Below are 21,642 nucleotides of genomic sequence, written 5' to 3' on the forward strand. Positions count from 1 at the left end.
GCCCTGGGCAGGAGAGATGGGGGAACAGAGCCCAACTCACACAGAGGGAGAAGGTCAGAGATGGAACTGACCATGTTGGTCTCTTCTCCCTACCTCCTCCTCTCTTTCTTTATCCTTTTCTTTAAAGTCAGTGAACAATTATTGAGCACCTGCTGTGTGCCAGGCTTTTTGTATGCAGCCTTTTATTCTTTTGTTGTTTCTTTTCTTTTTGTCTTCTTTCTCTTTCTCATTCATTCATCCAATGAATACTTGGTTGGAAGCTGTTATATTCCAAATTCCATGGCAAAAGGTGGGGGTACCACAAGGAAGCCAAGAATCCCAGGCTTCCAGGACCTGGTCCTCTAAGGGAGAAGGACAGGCAGTTACAAAACTGTGATGAGGGCTGTGGGAGAGGAAGCATGGGGAGTCATGAACACACAGAGGAAGAGCACTCAACCCATGTTGGGTTAGCGGTAGAAGGATGTTTCCCTTTAGTGTGAGTGGAACATTGAGAGATTGTAGAGGGGATGAAAGTAGTCACTGGAGATGAGGCATGAAAGGGAGGCTGGCTCCATCACAAAGGGCTTTGTAAACCATGCTAAGAAGTGTGGGCTGTAGATGGGAGTTAGGGTTCCTAAAAGAGTTTTTTTTTTTTCCTTCTTTAGACAAGAGAGTAACATGATCAGGTCTGTGCTTTAGGAAGATCAGTCCAGCTCCAATCCAGAGGAGAGCTTGGGGAAGCAGGAGGCAAAGAAAGCAGGAGGAGGTACAGTAATTCAGATTAGAAGTGATGGTATTCTGAAGTAAGGTTGGCAGTGATGGTACAAAGAAGTGGACAAATTCAAGAGCTATGGGCAACTGCAAGGAGATAGAATTGGAAAACTTGTTAACTGATTGGATATGATTATATATGGATAAAAGTATTGTCGAGGAAATGTCTCAGTTCCAGGAATAAACATCTAGATAGGTATTGGTGCCAATACCCGAGAGAAGAGAGCATAAGTGGATTTGGGGGTGAGAAGAAATGATGATTTTAGTTTATGTCATGTTAAGTTTGAAATGCCTCTGGGCCATGCACATGGGAACATCCCATGGGTTTGGGGATATATGATCTTGGCTGGTGATACAGTGCTGAGACTTTTTAGCGAGTAGTTGATTGTTGAAACTTTAGGAGTGGATGAAGTCACCTGGGAGATGTGTGTGCAGTGATAAGACTGGGAGTAGAGCACTGAGGGATATTAATACATTTCAACACAAGTACAGAAGATGGAAAGCATGGAATAGAGCAGAGATGGGAGGAAAAGCAGGTAAATAAGGCATTATGAAAGAAAGCATTTCAGGAAGGGATGTCAATGGTGTCAAATGATGCTGAAAATGCAAATAAGATACAGCTGAGATGTATCCACTGAATTTTGCAAAAAGGAGTTATCAGTAATCTTGAGGAGAATGGTTTCCATGAAGTAGTGGAAGCAGAAGCCAGACTGCCTTAGAATGAGAGTAAATGGGAGTTGAGAAAGGGGAAGTGAGTATAGACAACTCTTTAAAGAAGCCAGACTATAAAATGGTAGAGAGAGAAAGGATTGTAACTTAAGGAGGACATAGCATCCTTGGAGGATTTTTCTCCAAGATGGCAGAGACTGAGCATGCTAAGATCCTAGCTGGACATTGGAGGATGCATGGATTGTAAAGGAAAAGGAGTCATTGAGAAGAAGAGTTGAATGTACAGAAATGAGAAGTAATGATTAATACAATGGGGTACATAAGAAATCAGGGGAAATGTAATTCAGGTCACTGATGAAGAGCTTATCTTTAGAAATATGGAGAGTTAATTCCAATATAATGGGGGAGAGGGGGCAAACATGAATCTATAAATGGTCCGTAGGTCAATGTGAGCAATGGGGTCAGGGGGTCAGAAAATTAAGGGAGTGGGAGGGAAGGCAGAATTAAGGAAACCCCTTCCTGATGGTCCGTATACAATCCATGAAAGCATGAGTCATAGTCATGGTCAACTGCTTAGAATGAGGGGATTGTGGTGAGGTAGGGTGCTTGGGGAGAGGAGTGAAGGTTTACAGTAGTTGTTGTGGGAGATGGGAATGAAAGTTGACTAAGGACATAGATTAATGGACAGCATTAAGGACCCAGGTGAGCATGAACAGTATGAATCTGTGATAACACCAATCTGAGCAATCATGTGATTTTTATTCCATTCCACTCCATCCTGAGAATCTTTGTCTTTTAACTATTGTATTTAACCAATTTACATTTACTAACATTACTGATATAGTTGGATTTCTTTCTACTATCTTAATTTGTACTTTCTTTTAACCATGCTTTTTGTTTATTTTTTTCTCCTTTCTTGATTTTTCTTTATCATCCTCTTTTATCCTTTGCTGATTTTAAAGTTATTTACTCTATTTTATTAATTAACCTTGTTTCATTTATATATGAGAAATATATTTCATTTTATATGTGACTTAACAATATATGTATTGACTTAACAAAGTCTAAAATTAAGCACTATATCTAGCCTCTTCCAAAACAATATTAGGACGTTAGAATACTTGGTCATTTTTTCCATCTTCTGTTACTGTTTTTAGTTTTGTTTTTTTTTTAAATTTTATTTATTTTATTTTTTGGCTGTGTTAGGCCTTTTTTTTTTTTTTTTTTTAACTTATTTATTTATTTATTTATTTATTTAGGCTGTGTTGGGTCTTCATTTCTGTGCGAGGGCTTTCTCTAGTTGCGGCGAGCGGGGGCCACTCTTCATCGCGGTGCGCGGGCCTCTCACTATCGCGGCCTCTCTTGTTGTGGAGCACAAGCTCCAGATGCGCAGGCTCAGTAGTTGTGGTTCATGGGCCTAGTTGCTCCGCGGCATGTGGGATCTTCCCAGACCAGGGCTCGAACCCGTGTCCCCTGCATTGGCAGGCAGATTCTCAACCACTGCGCCACCAGGGAAGCCCTGTTACTGTTTTTCTGTTTGTTTTTTTTTTTAAAGGAACTCCTTTATTTACTTATTTATTTATTTTTGGCTGTGTTGGGTCTTCGTTTCTGTGCAAGGGCTTTCTCTAGTTGCGGCAAGTGGGGGCCACTCTTCATCGCGGTGCGCAGGCCTCTCACTGTCGCGGCCTTCCTTGTTGCAGAGCACAGGCTCCAGACGCGCAGGCTCAGTAGTTGTGGCTCACGGGCCTAGTTGCTCCGCGGCATGTGGGATCTTCCCAGACCAGGGCTCGAACCCGTGTCCCCTGCATTGGCAGGCAGACTCTCAACCACTGCGCCACCAGGGAAGCCCTCTGTTACTGTTTTATAACACTTTAGCTCCACCTTGCTTTTATCTACTACTTCCAAACTGATCATGTTTTTTATAGTCTTTGTTATTTTTTTATAATATATTTTTTGGGGCCTCACCACACGGCATGTGGGATCTCAGTTCCCTCACCAGGGATCCAACCTGTGCCCACTGTAGTGGAAGCATGGAGTCTTAACCCTGGACCACAAGGGAAGTCCCCAGTAGTCTTTGTTATTTAGATTGACTGTATATTTAAGGAATTCTTGCATCTCATTTATTCCTTTTGGATTCAGTTTTCTTCTGATTGAAACAAATAATTACTTCTTCAGTGGCCTGTGGATAGTAAGCTGTCTTTGACATTGACTGCTTCTTCAAAGTAAAACCTCTGGTCTTTAATCAATTTTGGAAAATTCTTAACTATTATAGCTCAAATATTGCCCGTCTCTCTCTCTTCTCTACTCATTTCTGTTAGACATATTTTTTTTCTTTTTTTTTAAGATGTATTTTAAATCTTTTCATTTTATCTGCCAAGTCTCAACGTCTTTTACATATTTTCCATCTTTATTTCTCTCTGAGCTGCTTGTGTAACAATTTCCTCAGATTTATCTTTTAGTTTGCTTATTTTCTTTCAACTCAAGTCCGTTATTTAACCAGTGCACTGAGTTTTCCATTTTAATGACTGTATTCTTGTTTTTAGAAGTTCTAGTTAGTTCTTTTTCAGATAATGTCTGTTCTTTTTTATAATGTCCTGATTTTATGCTTTCTTTTATCTCTACTGCTTTTAAACACAATTAGTTAATGGTAGGTAGTTCAATCATCTTCAGCTCTTGGGATGCTAATCTTTCTGGGATTTTTTTTTTGCGGGGGCGGGGGGAGGTAGGGGGTCTTCTAATTGTCCCCTTTGGTAACTCTTCCTCCTGAAGTTTGTAATTGTTTATTGAGAGCTCATCTTCAGTAGGGATCATTGTTTTTTCCTGCAGGACTCTCATGAATTATCAGTAGTTTCACTCTATGCTGGAGCATAAGACAGGTCATACTGAGGTTGCATTTAATAGCATGTTCTTACAGAATCCCTCTCTGATGCTTAGGTCTCTTTTCTCATTTTTACCTCTGATAAATTTTCTGAAAATAGATCTCCATTGAAAGAGATCTTCTTTGTGAATTTACATATTAACTCATAAAAATTAAGAAAACAGAAAATTAGATTATGCTGCTTTTACTGGATTCCATTGCCTAGAATTCTGGCTTATTTTTCAAGTTGTGTGTGTGTGTGTGTGTGTGTGTATCTCCCACAGTCCCACTGGAGGGGCTGACACTTTCATCTTGTGAAGGACTTGGAGTGTGTCATCTCTTCCTCACTCAAGCTCGGTTAAGGAAAACCATGGCAGCTTTCTACCCTCTAGCTGCTCCCCCCGATCCCGGTCCACCCACCGCACACACAGACACAATGTGCTTACACAGAGAGGCCACGCTGATTCTCAGGTAGCCCTGGTTGGTTTGAACAATGGACCACTATTGATTTTTCTAACAGGTGCAGGAGGCCCAGGTGACGGAGGTGAAAATCAACGAGGCCCGGGAACACTATCGGCCGGCAGCTGCCCGGGCCTCTCTGCTCTACTTCATCATGAATGACCTCGGCAGGATCCACCCGATGTACCAGTTTTCTCTCAAGGTGACTTACACCTGGAATTTTCTGAATAGTCATAATTCAGCAGTGTAATACAGCCAGTGCAGCTCTCCATGAGGGCTTATCCATGTGTTTCATTAGCTGTGGCAGCTCTTTAAGATCAAATCCAGGAGAGCAGCTACATTGCCTTACAGTCCTCGTCTCTTTAATTGGGTCTTTCATGACTCATTGGTTATGTGGCTAGAACAGCAGGAGAGACCACAGCAGGTCTTGGCCTCACTCACTAAGTGCATATATTACAGCAGGAACTATGCTTACTGAAAGTGTGGACGAGGATACCAAGAAACATAAGAAGTGACCCCTGCCCCAAAGAGCTTAAAGTCTAATCGGGATGATCAAGTGTGCATGTCATTTTTATCGGTTAAAACCAAAGCAGCCCATGATAATAGTCCAACTTTAAATTACTTTCCTTATTACCCTAATATCCTCAAAGCTACTGCTTTATGGTTGCTGAAATATTTCTAAAACCAAAAACGTTAGCAAATTGTAAGCGCTGACTAAGCTTATCTTACTTATGAAAAAATAAAGACCTATAAATTTTAAGTACATCTCTGAAAGTATATCTTTCTCCCCTAAGGCATTCACCAAAAGACCACAATTGAAGAGGCCTTAGTGGGTGGTGGAGCATTTCTGAACAACTTCTCTGGTTTAACCCAACAAACAGAGAGGACACACACATACACACACACACACACATTCAGAGCACACACCTCATTCTGTGAAGCTTAGCTGCCATATGGAGGCCAGCGTGTGGGGATGAGGTGAGGGTCTCCACTACCTGGAACTCATTCAGTTGGAGATGGCATGCCATCCTGTCCCAACCCCCTTCCCTCAACTCAGAGTCTCTGCAGATTAAGTGAACTGTGTTTGTAATATTTTATGTTTATAAACGAAATCCAATACTTGGCATTATATTCAGGTCAAAGCCCCATATGAAAGAATTATAAAAGATTTTAAAACAGTATAAAAGTTAGCATGATAAGCCTAATAACTACGGGATCACTTCCATAGTTCTGAGAGTAGTTGAAATCTACCTCAGTGACTCTTTCTGAAAAAACGAAATTAGATGAAGCACATGAAAATATGTGTTCAAAACAAAACAAAACAAAACAAAAAACAAACCAAAAAAACCAAGAAGACTGGAAATCTGCATAGCCAAAAATTGAAAAGACCCAATTATATCTTGATTTTTATTTTCTTTAATGATTCATTCTACTCATATCACATTCAAAGTGCAACATTCCTAATATTAATTTTTTATAAATAGTCTATATCTAAGTTTAAAACAATGGAAAATTGATTCATATGATTTTTATTTCATATTATACCCATAATGTATAGTTCAGAAGATGTAACCAAAGCAGGCTGTGCTCCCACCATTGCAGCAAGGGTCCATAAGAAAAAAGCACATGTAAGTGCACTCACCAATTGATGCAGAATTACTAGAAAGAAAAACAAGGAACACTTGATGTTCTGATCATTACCAAAAGGAAAAGTAATTAATTGAAAATATTCTGAGTGCCTATTATGTACAAGGGTCTCTTCTAGACAGCAAAGTTGTACATGATATTGATTCTACCATCAGGAATTTTATAATCTAGATGCAGGGATCCCCAACCCCCTGGTCTGCGGCCTGTTAGGAACCAGGCCGCACAGCAGGAGGTGAGTGGCGGGCGAGCAAGCAAAGCTTCATCTGCCACTCCCCATCGCTCCCCGTCGCTCGCATTACCGCCTGAACCACCCCCCACCCTCCCACCCCCCATCTGGGGAAAATCTGTCTTCCACAAAACCGGTGCCAAAAATGTTGAGGACGGCTGATCTAGAGGATAGAATCATCCATCCTAACTGGTTATCATTGACTGTGTTTACTTTCCAACAAAACTTATTGGATTTAATTTAATTATTTTGGCCACTGGACATTTATTTTTCACTGACCAAAACTGTCGGCTCTTCTCTGTATGCCCCATAGCTTTGCCCACTTTGTCACAACGTAATAATTTATATGAGCAAATTAAGACAAGCTTAGCAAACTAAGACAAGAGTTTTCTTGTTGCCACTGTACCTTCTTGGCAGATAATGCTGGGAAAACATTTCTGTGGCTGGCAAATCGTAATACTCATCACAGGTAGTACTACTAGCTCCGTACACAGAGCTGTGTAAATTACCAGTGTCCTACCTCCTGTCCCCAGGCCTTCAACATCGTCTTCCAGAAGGCTGTGGAGAAGGCTGCTCCTGATGAGAGCCTCAAGGAACGGGTGGCCAATCTAATGGACAGCATCACCTTCTCTATGTACCAGTACACCACCCGTGGGCTCTTTGAGTGTGATAAGCTGACCTACCTTTCCCAGCTCACCTTTCAGGTAAAAGTGGATTGAAGAAATTTCCAGAAAACAGGTCACTGTATATGCCCAACCAGCAGGTGTAAAGAAACTTTCTTCTCTTAACATCAGTTTCCATTGTCTGTGAAGACTTTTGTGCTCTAAGCAGAGGCATCAGACAGGAAGGTCCAATATGGTGCACACATGCTGCCCCCACCATTGTCCCACTCATGGCAGACATGCTTAATCAACCATTTTACTTTTTCTTGGTGATCCTGGTTATCTAAGATCCTCCTCAACAGAGCCCTCCAGCAGCCACTACCAATCAATCCCAACTAGCACTGAGGATGAAACTGAATGGCCATACTAATAACTAGATACTTTTTGAGATGCAGTAAGAACTTTATGTTAGAGTATCCCTAATTATTTGTTTACCTTTAAGGTTGCAAGTTTAATGTCCAAACCTTCCCCCAGAATAAGAAATTGGAAATGTCCTTCTATAGCCATAGCAGCCTTGGCCTTAGAGAACTCCTTAAGAACGCTGGCTCTCAAGGGCTTGGGAGCATCAGGGCTTCCAGTGTTAATAAGAAACCCTTGCCTGCTGCTTATTCTCAACATCAAAAAACCATGGAAATTTATTTCCTTGCATCAATCTCTCTAATCATTTAGGATTGGGATTTTTTTTTATTGTATATAAATTAGAAGCACAGACCAGATTATCCTGTAGGTCTCTTCCAATTCTAAAAGTCAGATATTCTATAATCACTCCTGCGCTGACTCTGTTTGCACGTTCCGAAGCCTAAATTCCCGGGGGGGATGTTAGTGTGGCTTATCCCTCTCACCCTCTGTGTTCCCCTCTCCAGCCCAGACGACAGCTTGGCCATCACAGAAGGAACTTGAGCCCCAGCACAGACAAATTTCCCTCCTGCCACTCATTCACCCCAAACCCTAAGGAGCTTCCACCCCCAGCTCTCACTCCACTCCCCTCATAAATATTTCAACCTCGTTTTACAAGGGCTTCTTCACCTCACCTGCTATTTCTAGCCTGTTTTCTCCTTAAAAGACTTTCCCTCAAACTAACCAAATTATTTTTTCTTCGTGAGTATTCCCATCTGTAACTTTTCAGCGGAGAATGCCATCTGAAAGGGGCAGAACAATTTCCTGAGCGCCTCTCAGCGTGAATTTTTAGTTCTAACCCAGCCGAGTGCTTTGCACCACCCGCCCAACGCACCGCACTGATTCCCTCCCAAGCCTCTGCACTTTCCACTGCCCCCACCCCACGGAAATCCTGTCTAAATCTTCCCATCGCTTAGCATCTCTAAAACCCAATTCAGGACCACGTAGAGAAAGTTTAGCCAAATTCATCCCCCACCCCTGCTTACTGGCCGCTCCCCCATTCTGCAATGCCATTAGCAGTATTGATTCACATGTGCACTTCTATTTTGCATATGTTCATCCGTTACTTTGACAGTCTCCTCAAATCATGTCATTTGCACGTGTCATCTTCTCTGTGAGATTGTAGGAAGGTACTTCATGGCATTTATGATTGATCCATGAAGTCCTTGCTTAACAAGATACAGTTATTCACTGTGTGCATTTAACTCATGCTGATATTTGGGGTGAAGTCAGATTCACCCAGAGGTGATTTGCACAGATATACACTTTCTCCCACTTCATCCTCTTTCAACAACCAAAACTGACGGGCAGGCTCTAGCGTTAGAAGTAGCACTAGTTACACTGAGTGACAACCCCAAAGATTTCTGGGACCCGTGACTGCCGCCAGCTAAAGAAATGCAGCACTGTCCTCCCACATTGCAGATTCTCCTCCTGAACCAGGAAGTCAGTGCAGCAGAGTTGGACTTCCTGCTTCGATCTCCAGTGCAGACAGGCGTCACCAGTCCCGTGGAGTTCCTCTCGCATCAGGCCTGGGGTGGCATCAAGGTCAGTACCAGCCCCTAGGGAAAAAGTCACGTTCTCCTCTCCTGGAGTGTTTTCCTGACACTTGTCCCCAGGAAGCCAGCAGGGCTGTCTTTGGGGGCTCACCGTGAGCTGTGTTAAACATTGGTGCGTCCGTCCCTTTGCCTGCACCCCATGGCAGCACTCCCCCTTCCCAGGCCTACTGGGAAGGCTTTGCGGAGAAGGAGCAGGTGCGTGTGCTTGTGCGTGGGCTCTGCCTCCAGGATGTTAGGGAACAGAAGGACCCTGTGAGTGTTTCTGACTCAGCTGAGCTGCCTTCCACCTGCCAGCGCTCAGGGCTGGAATGCGGGCTCCTCTGTGAGGCCGGGGCTGGTGTGGAGATGCTGTGCAAGCATTTCCATGGAGTGGACAGATTCCAGGCCTCTGCCAGCCGTCCATCTCCCCGTGAGTCCTGATGGCCTCAGAGCAAGGAACGCGTTCCAGCCTGGGGCTCTCAGTGGTTAGTAATAGCTCACATTTATTGAGCACCGTAAAAATTCACTACCTTATTTTATTCTCATGTTCACCTGGGCAATAGGTATTACTTTTTCCCATTTAACATGTAAGAAAAGTGAGATCATTCATCTTATAAGTAGCAGATCCAGGAATCGAGTTCTGGTCTGTCTGATGGCAAAGTCCATCTTCCTTCCATGTTATCCAGCTTAGTTTCATTGGGATTCTATGAACATCGAAAAGATCACAAGCTGTGAGCTCCTTTCAGTAGGGACCACGCCTGCATTCACAGGGCTGAGCAGTAAGCTTGGACCGGCTGGCCACCAGCCCCAGAGTCTAGACGCACTCTCCAGGTGGGAGGAGGTCCAGTCCCCACCGCAGGAGCCCCACCGCAGGAGCCCCACGGCAGGTGCTGTTGCCGTGTGAAGATAGGCACCTGCACAAAGTGAATCCTCTTTATAACCTTCCATGTCTGCTGGCTTTCCTACATGTCCTGTAGCACAAGGAAGTCTGAGTCTGAAGTTATATGATTGTCTCTCTATCTTTTTACTAGAAGTTTTTGAGACAATGATTCATGTGCAATTATAAGAAATAACAGAGATTATTTGTACCCCATTCCCCCCAGTGGTCACATCTAGCTTTCCTGTAGCACAATATCACATCCAGGAAGCTGAAATGGATACAATCCACTACTCTATTCTGATTATACCTGTTTTTCGTGCACGTGTGTGTGTGTGTTTAGTTTTATCACACACATTTATCATGTAATCACCACCACAGTCAAGACCCAGAAAACTCCGTCTGGCGTGTATGTCACCCTGTTATAGAAACAACAGCCCCCTCCCTCCCCCATTCCTAATGCCTAGCAACCACTGATCTGTACTCCGCTTGTATAATTTTGTCATCTCAGGGATGTTATATACATGGAATTATACAGTATGTAACCTTTGCGGACTGGCTTGATCACTCAGCGTAACTCCCTTGAGATCCATCCAAGTTGATTTACTTTATAACAAAACCCCAGCACTTAATCATTTATGTGGGTGCTGTCCTCTTCAAAGGAGTCATCTTGGGAAATGCTGCCATTGCCCAAAATGTTTTTCTAACTTTTTTTCAGAGTCTGTAGCTATTCTTTTAATCATCTTTAGGGCCATGTCTAAATCAAGAGTCATCAAACTTTTTCTGCACAGGGTCACATAGCAAATATCTAGGCTTTGAGGGCCACACTCTGTCACAACTATTCAACTCTGCCAAAGTCACACACCATAGGTAAGCAAATGGAAATGGCTGAGTTCCAATAAAACTTTATTTACAAACACAGATGGTGGGCCAGATTGTCCCTGCAGGCCACAGTTTTCTGATCCCTGATCTAAATAATAAAGGTGTGATTTGATTTTTTTATATGTTAACTCCGTTTGTCATTCTGAACCCAGTCTGGCAAATGAGAAGGAGAAAAATATGTTGCGAAAGAAACAAGGGGGAACTCCATTCACAATAGCAACCAAAAATCACAAAGTTATAAAATGCCTAAGAATAATTATAATAAGTGCAGAGCATATGTGTGGAAAACCATCAGCTTTTTTAGGCTACATAAGATAAGATATGAATGAATAGACGCAATCTAGAGTAGCACTGTCCAAAAGAAATATAATGCACGTCACATGTGTCATTTAAATTTTTCTAGTAGCCACATTAAAAATGCAAAATGAAAAAAATGTAAAATGAAATCGATGAAAGTAATGTTGATAATATATTTTCCTTAACCCAATACAACCAAAATATTATCATTTTAATATGTAATTGTCACAAAAGTTATAAGTGAGATATTTTATATTTTTGTAAAAGTCTAAATTCTGGTGTGTATTTTTTGCACTTATAACACATATCAATTCAGATGCTAAATCTTCATCAGAAATACTTGATTTGAATTTAGATTTTATAAAATTTAGAGTTAAAACATTTGCTTCATATACCCAAGTTGTTTCAAACATACTTCAAAGTTCTCCAATTACTAAAGCAAGTTCCAGTTTCTAAACTTAAATTTAAAAATAATTAAAATTAACAAAAAAAGAATAAATGTGTTAAAATTTGTAAAAAAATAAACAAATAACTAAATAAATAATATGAAGGAAAAAATCAACTATACCAAAAAAAAGAATAAATGTGTTAAATTTTTTTAAAAACACAAATAAATAAAATGCAAATAAAAATCCTATTCTTCAGTCATACTGGCCCCATTTCATTTGCTCAATACTCACATGTGGCCAATGGCTACCTGCTGGGAAGTATGGCCCCAGAGCTTGAGAATAATGACTCAGAGTCTAATGCCCATATGGAAAATAAATTCTGGGAAGCAGTTCTAAATGAGCCCATTTGCAGAACTGGAGCAATGATGGAGATGGACCAGTTAACCCAGGCTGTGGAGTCAGACATTCCTGGGTTCAGGTTCAAGTTTGAGTGTGTGTGGCCTCTGACAGGTTATCTCTGTTTCCTTATCTGTTATGCCAGACACATAAATGTTCAGTAAATGGAAACCGATTATGGTTGTGGTTATGGCTATTGTATTTGTTTCCTAGAATGGCCATAACAAAGTGCCACGGGCTGGGTGGCTTAAAAACACAGCATTATTCTGCCAGAGTTCTGGAGGCTAGAAGTCTGAAATTAAGGTGTTGGCAGGTCATGCTCCCTCCAGAGCCTCAGGGAGAGGACCCTTTCTTGCCTCTTCCAGCTTCTGGCAGCCCCAGGCACTCCTGGTTTGTGGCAGGACCACTCAGATCTCTGCCTCCGTCTCCACAGTCCCTACATGGCCATCTTCCCTCTGTGTCTTTGCGTCTCTTCTCTTCTTATAAGAGCATCAGTCACAATGGATCAGAGCCCACCCTCCTGACCTCATCTTAGCTGGATCACACCTGCAAAGAGCCTATTTATTCCCAAATAAGGTCACATTCAGAAATCTGGGAGGCTAGTTCTTCAACATATCTTTCTGGGGCATACAATTCACCTTATCACAGTTATGATTATTAATTACCCACCTATAAGGTGTATATATGCTGTGGTTGACATGGGCTGTGCCTGATAGAATTTGCCCATCGAAGGAAAACCTTTGAGGAATTGTGAGTTGCCAAGTTGGGCTCAGTCCAGTTGCCTTTCTCTCTGTTACCCCACAAAGCCATCTGCAGCGAAAGTCATAAAGAATAAGTGATTCAAAAGCACTCTTCACTGCTTTCATTTTCCGTAGCTCAACTCCAAAAGCGACTTGGTGCAATTTGGTTCCATTCCTCTTTGGTTTGCTTTGCTTTGCTTTGCTTTACTTCACTTTGCTTTTTGGTTTTGTTTTGCGGTCTAAGCTCATCTGGCTGTTCAAAGGCTTCTGCAAATGAGTGAAGCTTTATCTTTCTCTCTGAGTTTTGTTACCAGAGCAGCCATGTCCAGCCCCATCCATCTCCAGCCCAGTGCAGGATGTGGGCAGGTGAAACACAACGCAGCGTGCACCCTCTGACGAACGCTCTTTTTAAGTGTTCAGTTGGCTTTTAGCCTAAAGAAACAAAGGAAGTATAATTGAACAGGACATGATAAAACGAATTTTTTTTTTAATTTTTATTTATTTGTTCATTTATTTATGGCTTGTGTTGGGTCTTCGTTTCTGTGCAAGGGCTTTCTCTAGTTGCGGCAAGCAGGGGCCACTCTTCATCGCGGTGCGCAGGCCTCTCACTATCGTGGCCTCTCTTGTTGCGGAGCACAGGCTCCAGACGCGCAGGCTCAGTAATTGTGGCTCACAGGCCTAGCTGCTCCGCGGCATGTGGGATCTTCCCAGACCAGAGCTCGAACCCGTGTCCCCTGCATTGGCAGGCAGATTCTCAACCACTGCGCCACCAGGGAAGCCCAAACAGATTTTTTAAAACACCCTGTCTGATGAGGAAGATTGATTGCCCTGTTTCCCCAGAAGATCTAATAAGCAGGTGATGAATGAAATCTTTGTGATCAAATCCTGCTTTTATTAGTACCCTCTGTAAGGATTTTTAAAGTCTCAGCAAATGTTAAACTTTTAGGTAATGGGCATGTTCTCTTTTTTTTTTTTTTTTTTTTACTTAAAAAATTTTTATTGGAGTATAGTTGATTTACAATATTATGTTAGTTTCTGCTGCATAGCAAAATGAATCAGTTATACATATACATATATCCACTCCTTTTTAGATTCTTTTTCCATATAGGTCATTACAGAGTATTGAGAAGAGTTCCCTGTGCTATACAGTAGGTCCTTATTAGTTATCTATTTTATATACAGTAGTGTGTATATGTCAATCCCAATCTCCCTATTTATCCCTCCCCCCCATTCCCCCTGGTAACCATAAGTTTGTTTTCTATATCTGTGACTCTACTTCTGTTTTGTAAATAAGTTCAGCGTACCAAGGGATCTTAGAAGCAAGACATACAATGCCATTACCTTGCTGATCGCTTTTGGTCAGTCAGCACGTTCTCTTCTTCATTAAAGAATCTCATCTGCGGTACCGGGCATTGTTAGCCTTTGGAAAGGCCCCTCGCTACCTCTCCAAATGCCAATTTAACACAGTTGCACTTTGCTACCCAGTCCAGTGTAATTAGGTTAATTAGTCATTTCCATTTAGCTTATTAGAAGGTTAGAAACCCCTTTTCCTCATTTGGAAGATTAAACATTGCAACTGTGTTCAACCCAGAGCTTCAAGAAAGCGTGTTTCAGACCCAGCCATGGCAGCTGGGAGCCCTGATCACCGTGTAATTTCCTCAGTTTTGTGGTGACACCAGGGGAGGGTAATGGGACTGCAGGAGGGTTAATGGTGATGCAAGCTGGGAAGAGGGTGAAGCGGCAGCCTGAAAGAAGAGGAAAGTTTGGTCCTCGGCACAGGGAGAAATAATTACCTCAGCTGCAGCTTTTCTCAGCCTGTCAAGGGCCCTCCTACTGGCCACCCAGATGTCAAACTTTATTAATGGAGCACTTCCTAAGCACCAGGCAGCCTGCTAGGCCTGAGGCGTACAGAGATGGCTCAGAAAGCTCTTGCCCGCAGGGAACTCACAATCTTGTGGGAGTCCCAGACAAGGAAACCAGCAATTGCAATTCAATAACTGTAGGAGCCCCCGAAAAGCACAAAGAGGGGCTTTATAGTCTTCAAAGCACTTGTATCTACATTAGAGTATGAGCTATGCAGACAACGGTTACTTGGCCTCATTTTCCAAATGAAAAAGTCAAAGCCCACAAAGGTTTAAAAACGGGCTCCACGTCATAAGAGGCTCATAAGAGGTGACGTCGAGAGCAGAGCTCTCGTCTCCTGGTGCCTCCTCCGCCATCCCCCGTGCCACTCCACGCCACTTCTCAGCACAATGACAGGTGCGTTCCCTGCTCTACATGCTAAAGGTGAAGTCAGGAAGCCACAGAGCCCATGTGAAAGGGCACTTAAGGACTGGACATGTGTTCCTCCACACGGGAGAAGAGGCTGGGTGAGCCCAGGTCAAGTGCACGTGTCCTTCTCCAGCCTGACCTTCCCCTTGTCACCTGTAGACCCGTCCTCCACAGTCACACTGCCTTCTACCATGCCCCACACTCTCCCCACTCCAGACTTGGACTCTGTGGATCCTTCCCCATGAAATGCCCTGCCCTTCTCTCTACCTCTCTCTCTGCCCAGCAGAATTCTACATCCCTACTAAGGCCTCCCTCATCTCTTTCTCTTAGGATTGTAAGCTCCCCGAAGGCAAGTGTATTTTTTTGGTTCGCATTTGTATTCCCAAGTACCTGGCATGTAGCAGGCATCCAATAAATATCAAATGAATGAATGAATTCACATAACAAGAATAGAAGATTCCTTAAAATTCATGGCACTGCAGTAGGTGCTTTGGAGACAGTCTAGCTTTTAATCTCATTAGAGAGATCGAACACACAAGTGGAGTTGAGTGACCACAGAAAGGCTGCAGGTAAGCGACCGCCTAAGTGAGTAACGTTTACGTGGGCACTCTGAAGAAACAGGATGGACCCCACCCAAAATGCGGTTCCCATGTCCAGACTGATGACGCCTTGCGCATAAGTAGAAGGCACGAAAGAGTTTATTACTCACATGATGAGACTTTCTGGGTAGGGCAGGGGAGCTCCCAGGCAGTCTGAAATTGGCTTGAGAGAGCCCGGAATGGAGGTGTCTTGGGAGTGTTCTGGTCGTTGGGGAGTGGGGCGGGGCTTGCACGATACAACTTCCCTTGGGCACCAAAGCAGGGAGCACCCAGGTTTACCTGTCGGCTTGCCCTGGAGTGGAGCCGAAGAGGAAGAGGGAGGGGTAAGGCTTTAAAGCGACCAGCAGTCACACATCCTTTATTAAAGATATCAGCTCTGTGAGTAGTTCCAAGTGGTCCACAAAAGAAGGGCAGGAGGGCTGTGCGTTCCAGGTTAGAGAGGAGGACGTGACTGATTTTGGACTGGACTTTCACAACTTGTAGAACCTTGACAAACAATCATGACCAGTGCAGGAAAGGAAAGGAGTGGAATTTGGTGGAGAACAGGACCACTCCCGTGATGAAACTAGTGTGAACAAGGCACCAAGTTGGGAGACCGTCTGGCACGTTTCCAGGGCTGAGGGCAGATGTGTGTGGACAGAGGAGGGCAGAAATGGGCCACCTGGTTAGCTGGATGGACTTGGGGGAAGCCCTAAATGAAGAGATTTGATTCACATGTTATGCCTTGGGATTTAATGCTTAGGGAAGCAGGTGACACAGAGAAATTTTAGAGTTGGCATTAACACAAAGTCAGTGATTCTAGAGACATTTTGAGAGAGGAATTGACAGGCGTTGCTGGCAGAGTGAGTATGGGAATGAAAGAGAAGAGTCACTGACTTCAGGTGTCCGGGCTCCGTGACCAGAAAAATCACAGCATCCCTTCTTGTCCCTCTTCCCACGCAGTACCCTCAAGGGAGGTGCTGCTCAGTCTCCCCAGCTAATCATTTCCCAAACCTTGCATATTATTGGAACAGTTTGCGGACGGTAAGCTGATCAAAAGCCTTCCTCTACCTTGAGTTTACCGGGGCGGGGGGAAGATTCAAGACTCCAGAAAAGAGTATAAATGAGACAGAATTATGTCTATAATACCACCTTGCCCCACCCCCCCCACACACACAACCCCCAGCACAATGCAGATGACAGCTTTCTGGACAAACTGCATTTCAGAGCAAGATTCCCTGAAATTTTTCAGGCACTTTCATCAATGGAAGAATTCTATAATCTGGATCGGGACATTGAGGGATCCGCCAAGGGCTGGAAAAAGTTTGTCGAATCAGAATGTCCTGAGAAGGAGAAGTTCCCCCACGAGTGGAAGCACAAGACAGGCCTGCAGCGCCTCTGCATGATGAGAGCCATGCGGCCCGACCGGATGACCTATGCCATGAGGTAGGGGCAGGGTGGTGGCGAAGCCAGGGTGGGTGTGGCCAGACCAGCAGGGCTGAACACAAAGGCCACAAGTTTATCGTGATGGGAGCCTTTGTACCAACAACCAAACTCCCATGAGGCCCGTTGCTCTGTGTTTGCCATGTACTGTCTTAATATCTAAGTGGACCATTTGGGAAGAGGTGCTCACCAGTATCAGCACTGGGAAGGATGCAGATCACACCTAATGTGGCAGAGATGTGAGATCCAGAGGACAGATGGAAAGATCATCCTTGGCAGGAAGAACACCCCTTTCATTACAAGAGACAGAGAGAGGTGGGTGTGACTGTAGCAAAGGTGGTAAAAGCATGGCAGGAAATTGAGCAAGGTTTTGTCTCATGACTTCCACTCCCTCTGAGGAGCAGGAAGCAAGATCCTCGCTGCGTTTGTGTGGAAGGGGAGGTGGCAGGGTTGGAGATTTGAGGAATGTGCAAAAGATCTGAAATAGGATCTGTGAAAAAATGGGAGACGGCTGACCAGGGAAACTCAAAGAATTCCAAGGGGCATTGAGGGCCCACCTAGTGAGATTCTGCATTTGTAGGGGCGCCAACCTTCACCACTGGATGATTTTCTACAGCTGCATCCAACAGCCCTAGGGTAGATTCAGAGCATGGATCCCTGGTGGAATAAGAGTTAGGGAAGGGAGGTGTGTGGTACTGGCAAGAGAATGATTAGAAGTCACAGGCCATGCAGTCTACAGAGACGGCGAATTAGCAGCTGCCTGGAGCTGGAGGGTAGGAATAGGAATTCTCTAAATAGGCAGGAGAATCTTATTGCAGGCTTAAAATGTTCTGAAACTGGATTATGATGAAGATTACAATTCCGTGAATTTATTAAATATTATTGAATAGTATACTAAAAATTGGTGAATTTTATGGTATGTCAATTGTACCTCAAGAAAGTTGTTTAAAAAAAAATAAAAGAAGAAGTTACAGGCCATGGAGCCTACACTGAACTGAACAAGACTTGTAGTGACAAGAATAAGGGGATGATTAAAAAAAGAAAGAAAGAAAAAAAAAACACCAGGGAGGCCAAGATACTGAAAGTCCTGCATTTGTGGCACCAATACAGGTAAAGGATAAGTTAACTGAGGATAAATTACTAAAAGAACTATAAGGATGGAAAGCTTTGGTCAGAGAGTGAGATGTTTCCATTTATGGTTTCAGACATAGAAAAAGTTCCCAAGTAACCACAAGGGTGAGGATGTGGCCTTGGAATGAGGTGGCTGACATGGGGAAGAACTGAAGATTGTTAAGAACCTGGAGGACTGTCCACATGGATGCACATTAGCATCACTCAGGCTGGTGGAGAGACGGTCCATGAGCCAGAGTCCAAGTGATGCGCGAATGAGTAAAGGGACCAAAGGGGCAGTGGACGACATGGATGTGCAGGGGTCGTGACGGCACGGTCAGGGCAAACGAGCCTCGGTGGAGCCACACGAGTGGGAGAGAAAGGGTTTAGAAGTAATGGTCATCCGTGAGCAGGACCGTGATCCCAGCTCCCAGGCCTGAGAATGAGCCCAGCTGAGAAGGGTACAGGGAAAAGAGTGTCCTTGCGGGAGCTTTTAAGGCCAAGAGTTAGGCCGGATTGTCAGAAAGTGGATGCAACTGCAAGGTTTTGTTTAGCCCCAAATGGGACATAGGAAAAGGAACATTGATAAGTGGAGTAAGGTGAAAGGAAACACAGAGAATGATAGAACGTGAGGGACTTGAAGCCTGGAGGGCCTTAAATCATGGATAGGGATGGAGGATCCCAGGGGTATGATGCATGGAGGGTTTCGCTGCCTGCAAGCTCTCGGACAGCGTTGCTCCTGGCAGTCTTCTGCTGGGCGGTGGTGGTGTAACAGGACACCCCAGCTCCACAGAGGAGTCAGCGGTGGCCTGGCCGGATGGGGATCCAGAAGGAGCCCTGATCTAGGTGAGCAGGTGCACACCAGCAGCACAGGTTGTAAGTGTCGACTTAATCAGTAAGCAGTGCTTGGTGTTGGTCCTAGCTCCGTAACTGCCAAGCCGTGATCTTGAGCACATCCTTCCATTTCTCTAGACCTCTGTTGCTCAAATGTTATTATTCTGTGACTGATATACACACATGGACCTTCTGTTTTTCCTGGCAGAGATTTTATTGAGGAGAAGTTAGGAAGCAAATACGTGGTGGGAAGAGCACTGGACTTTGCAGCCTCTTTTGAAGAATTGGGACCAGCCACTCCCATGTTTTTTATCCTGTCTCCAGGGGTGGACCCACTGAAGGATGTGGAAAATCAAGGTAAGAAAACCTCATTATGGAGCCAAGGCTGCACCAGCCCCATGCACTGTCACTCTGCGTCTGTCAGCTTCTCTTTTCTTGATTCAAGGTTCATTTTGCAATGCTTGATATTTGCTAACCATACAGAAATCAGGGTAATTGCTGAACCAACCCCAGGGGGTCACGAACAGAGGGAGGACTGCTCTGGGATGTAAGGTAGCAGGTTCATGAGGAGACCTTGTCCCACCACCCACCCACCCATTCCCCTTCCTGTGGCTGGAGCAGTTACTCTGAAAAACAAGTCCAGTCCTTTTACAGGCTCCTGGTGCCCTCAGGGTGAAGTCCAAACACCTTAACATGGCTTACAGGGAGCTTCGTCCTCCAGCCCCTCCCTATCTCTCCAGTCTGTTTTCCATTATTAGTTTCCTATTGCTGCTGTAACAAATTATCACAAACTTAGAGGCTTAAAATAACACTACCTATTATTTTACAGTTCTGGAGGTCAGAAATCATACATGGGGCTTACTGTCTCCCCCTTTCCCTCATAAGGAGCCCTATGACTATATCAGGCCCACTCAGATAACCCAGGGTAGTCTCCCCATCTGGAGGTCTTTAACCACATCTGCAGAGTCTCTTTTGCCTGTAAAGTCACATATATTCACAGATTCCAGGATTTAGAACATGGGCATCTTTGGGCACTCCTTATTCTGCCTACATTTCCCTACTCCCCTCTTTTTCACTCTACATGGAAGCCATTCCATTCTTCCAAACATTCTGTTCCCCCTCTGGCATCCCCTTCACCAGGCTACCTTCTACTCATCCTTCAGATACCAGTTTCAATGTCACCACCTCCAGGAAGCCCTACTTGATTTCCAAGGTGCTGGGTACCCCTCCCCCATGTGCTCTTAGAGCACCCTTCTGTCTATATATCACATTGTAATCGTCTAGTGACTACTACGGTGTCTTCATGTGAGAGTGAGAGCTCTGGGAATAGATGTCCTTTTCAAGGTAGTATTCAAGTTCCTATTTTCACGTGCTAGGCACTCAGTAAATAAATACATTAAATACGACTTACCTGGTGGCTCAGTGGTTAAGAATCCGCCTGCCAATGCAGGGGACACGGGTTCTATCCCTGGTCCAGGAAGATCCCACATGCCACGGAGCAACTAAGCCCATGCGCCACAACTACTGAGCCTGCACTCTAGAGCCCACGAGCCACAATTACTGAGCCCACATGCCACAACTACTGAAGCCTGCGCGCCTAGAGCCTGTGCTCCACGACAAGAGAAGCCACCACAATGAGAAGCCCGTGCGCCGCAACGAAGAGTAGCCCCCGCTCGCTGCAACTAGAGAAAGCCTGTGCGCAGCAACGAAGACCCAACGCAGGCAAAAATAAATAAATAAAAGAAAATAAATACATTTTAAAAATATATGTTAAATAAAGGGATGAGCAAATGGATGACTAACCAAAACTATAAAACTAGCAAAACTAGGGAGTTCCCTGGCGGTCCAGTGGTTAGGACTCTGCGCTTTCACTGCCGTGGCCCCGGGTTCAAGCCCTGGTCAGGGAACTAAGATCCTTCAAGCCTCGTGGCGCGGCCAAGGGGAAAAAAAAAGCTAGCAAAACTACACATGTTGCAAAGTTAAATAAAGACTCAGCAGGTTTTTACAGAGCCAGGTCTTTATGGATGAGAATCCAGACCAGGTAATACACCTCCACGAACAGTCTATTATTCCGTGTGTAATGAAAGGAATCTACACCTGGTGTAGATTTAGAGCCTGGTGTTTGGCTCTAAAGAAGAGATGAGTTCTGTATAAGGAAGAGAATTATCTTATTCACTAATTTAATGTATATTTTTGTAATCTCCTAAAAAGTTCAAGTAACATATTTTTTAAATACCTATAATAAAGAATTTAAAATGAAAAGCAATAGCTCTCAGCTCCAGCCCTTCCCACACCCAGTCCCCCTTCCCAGACACTGGGGTTTTGCCTATTTCTGAATTTATTCCTTCTGACAATTGCTTCTCTATTTCCTACTAATAATTTATATCACTATTTCTGAATTTATCAAGTTTCAGTATCTATTTATTCCCTGGTATGAAAAATAAGAATTTAGCTCCCATTACTGCCAACCAATTGGCCTCATCCTAGATTTGGTAGCATAAGTCATCAGGAAAAAAATCACGGGAAGTAAAATTTCTGAATCCTTGGGTGTCTAAAAAGACTTCAGTTTTGCCCACATACACTTTTGATAGGTCTGCTAGGTCCAAAATGATTTTTATTCAGAA

General features: G+C 43.9%; 1 protein-coding gene across 1 annotated transcript in view; it reads left to right on the forward strand.

The window, feature by feature from the left end:
* Positions 1-21,642, forward strand: part of DNAH9 (dynein axonemal heavy chain 9) — a 303,311-nt gene that overhangs the window by 244,735 nt on the left and 36,934 nt on the right. Inside the window, exons 57-61 of the mRNA XM_068529609.1 lie at positions 4,797-4,937; positions 7,142-7,312; positions 9,089-9,211; positions 16,884-17,077; positions 19,227-19,375. Of these exons, the coding sequence (XP_068385710.1) occupies positions 4,797-4,937; positions 7,142-7,312; positions 9,089-9,211; positions 16,884-17,077; positions 19,227-19,375 (778 nt within the window). The remainder of the gene's footprint in view (positions 1-4,796; positions 4,938-7,141; positions 7,313-9,088; positions 9,212-16,883; positions 17,078-19,226; positions 19,376-21,642) is intronic.

Source organism: Eschrichtius robustus, chromosome 20, assembly GCF_028021215.1.
Source record: "Eschrichtius robustus isolate mEscRob2 chromosome 20, mEscRob2.pri, whole genome shotgun sequence".
Taxonomy (NCBI): domain Eukaryota; kingdom Metazoa; phylum Chordata; class Mammalia; order Artiodactyla; family Eschrichtiidae; genus Eschrichtius; species Eschrichtius robustus.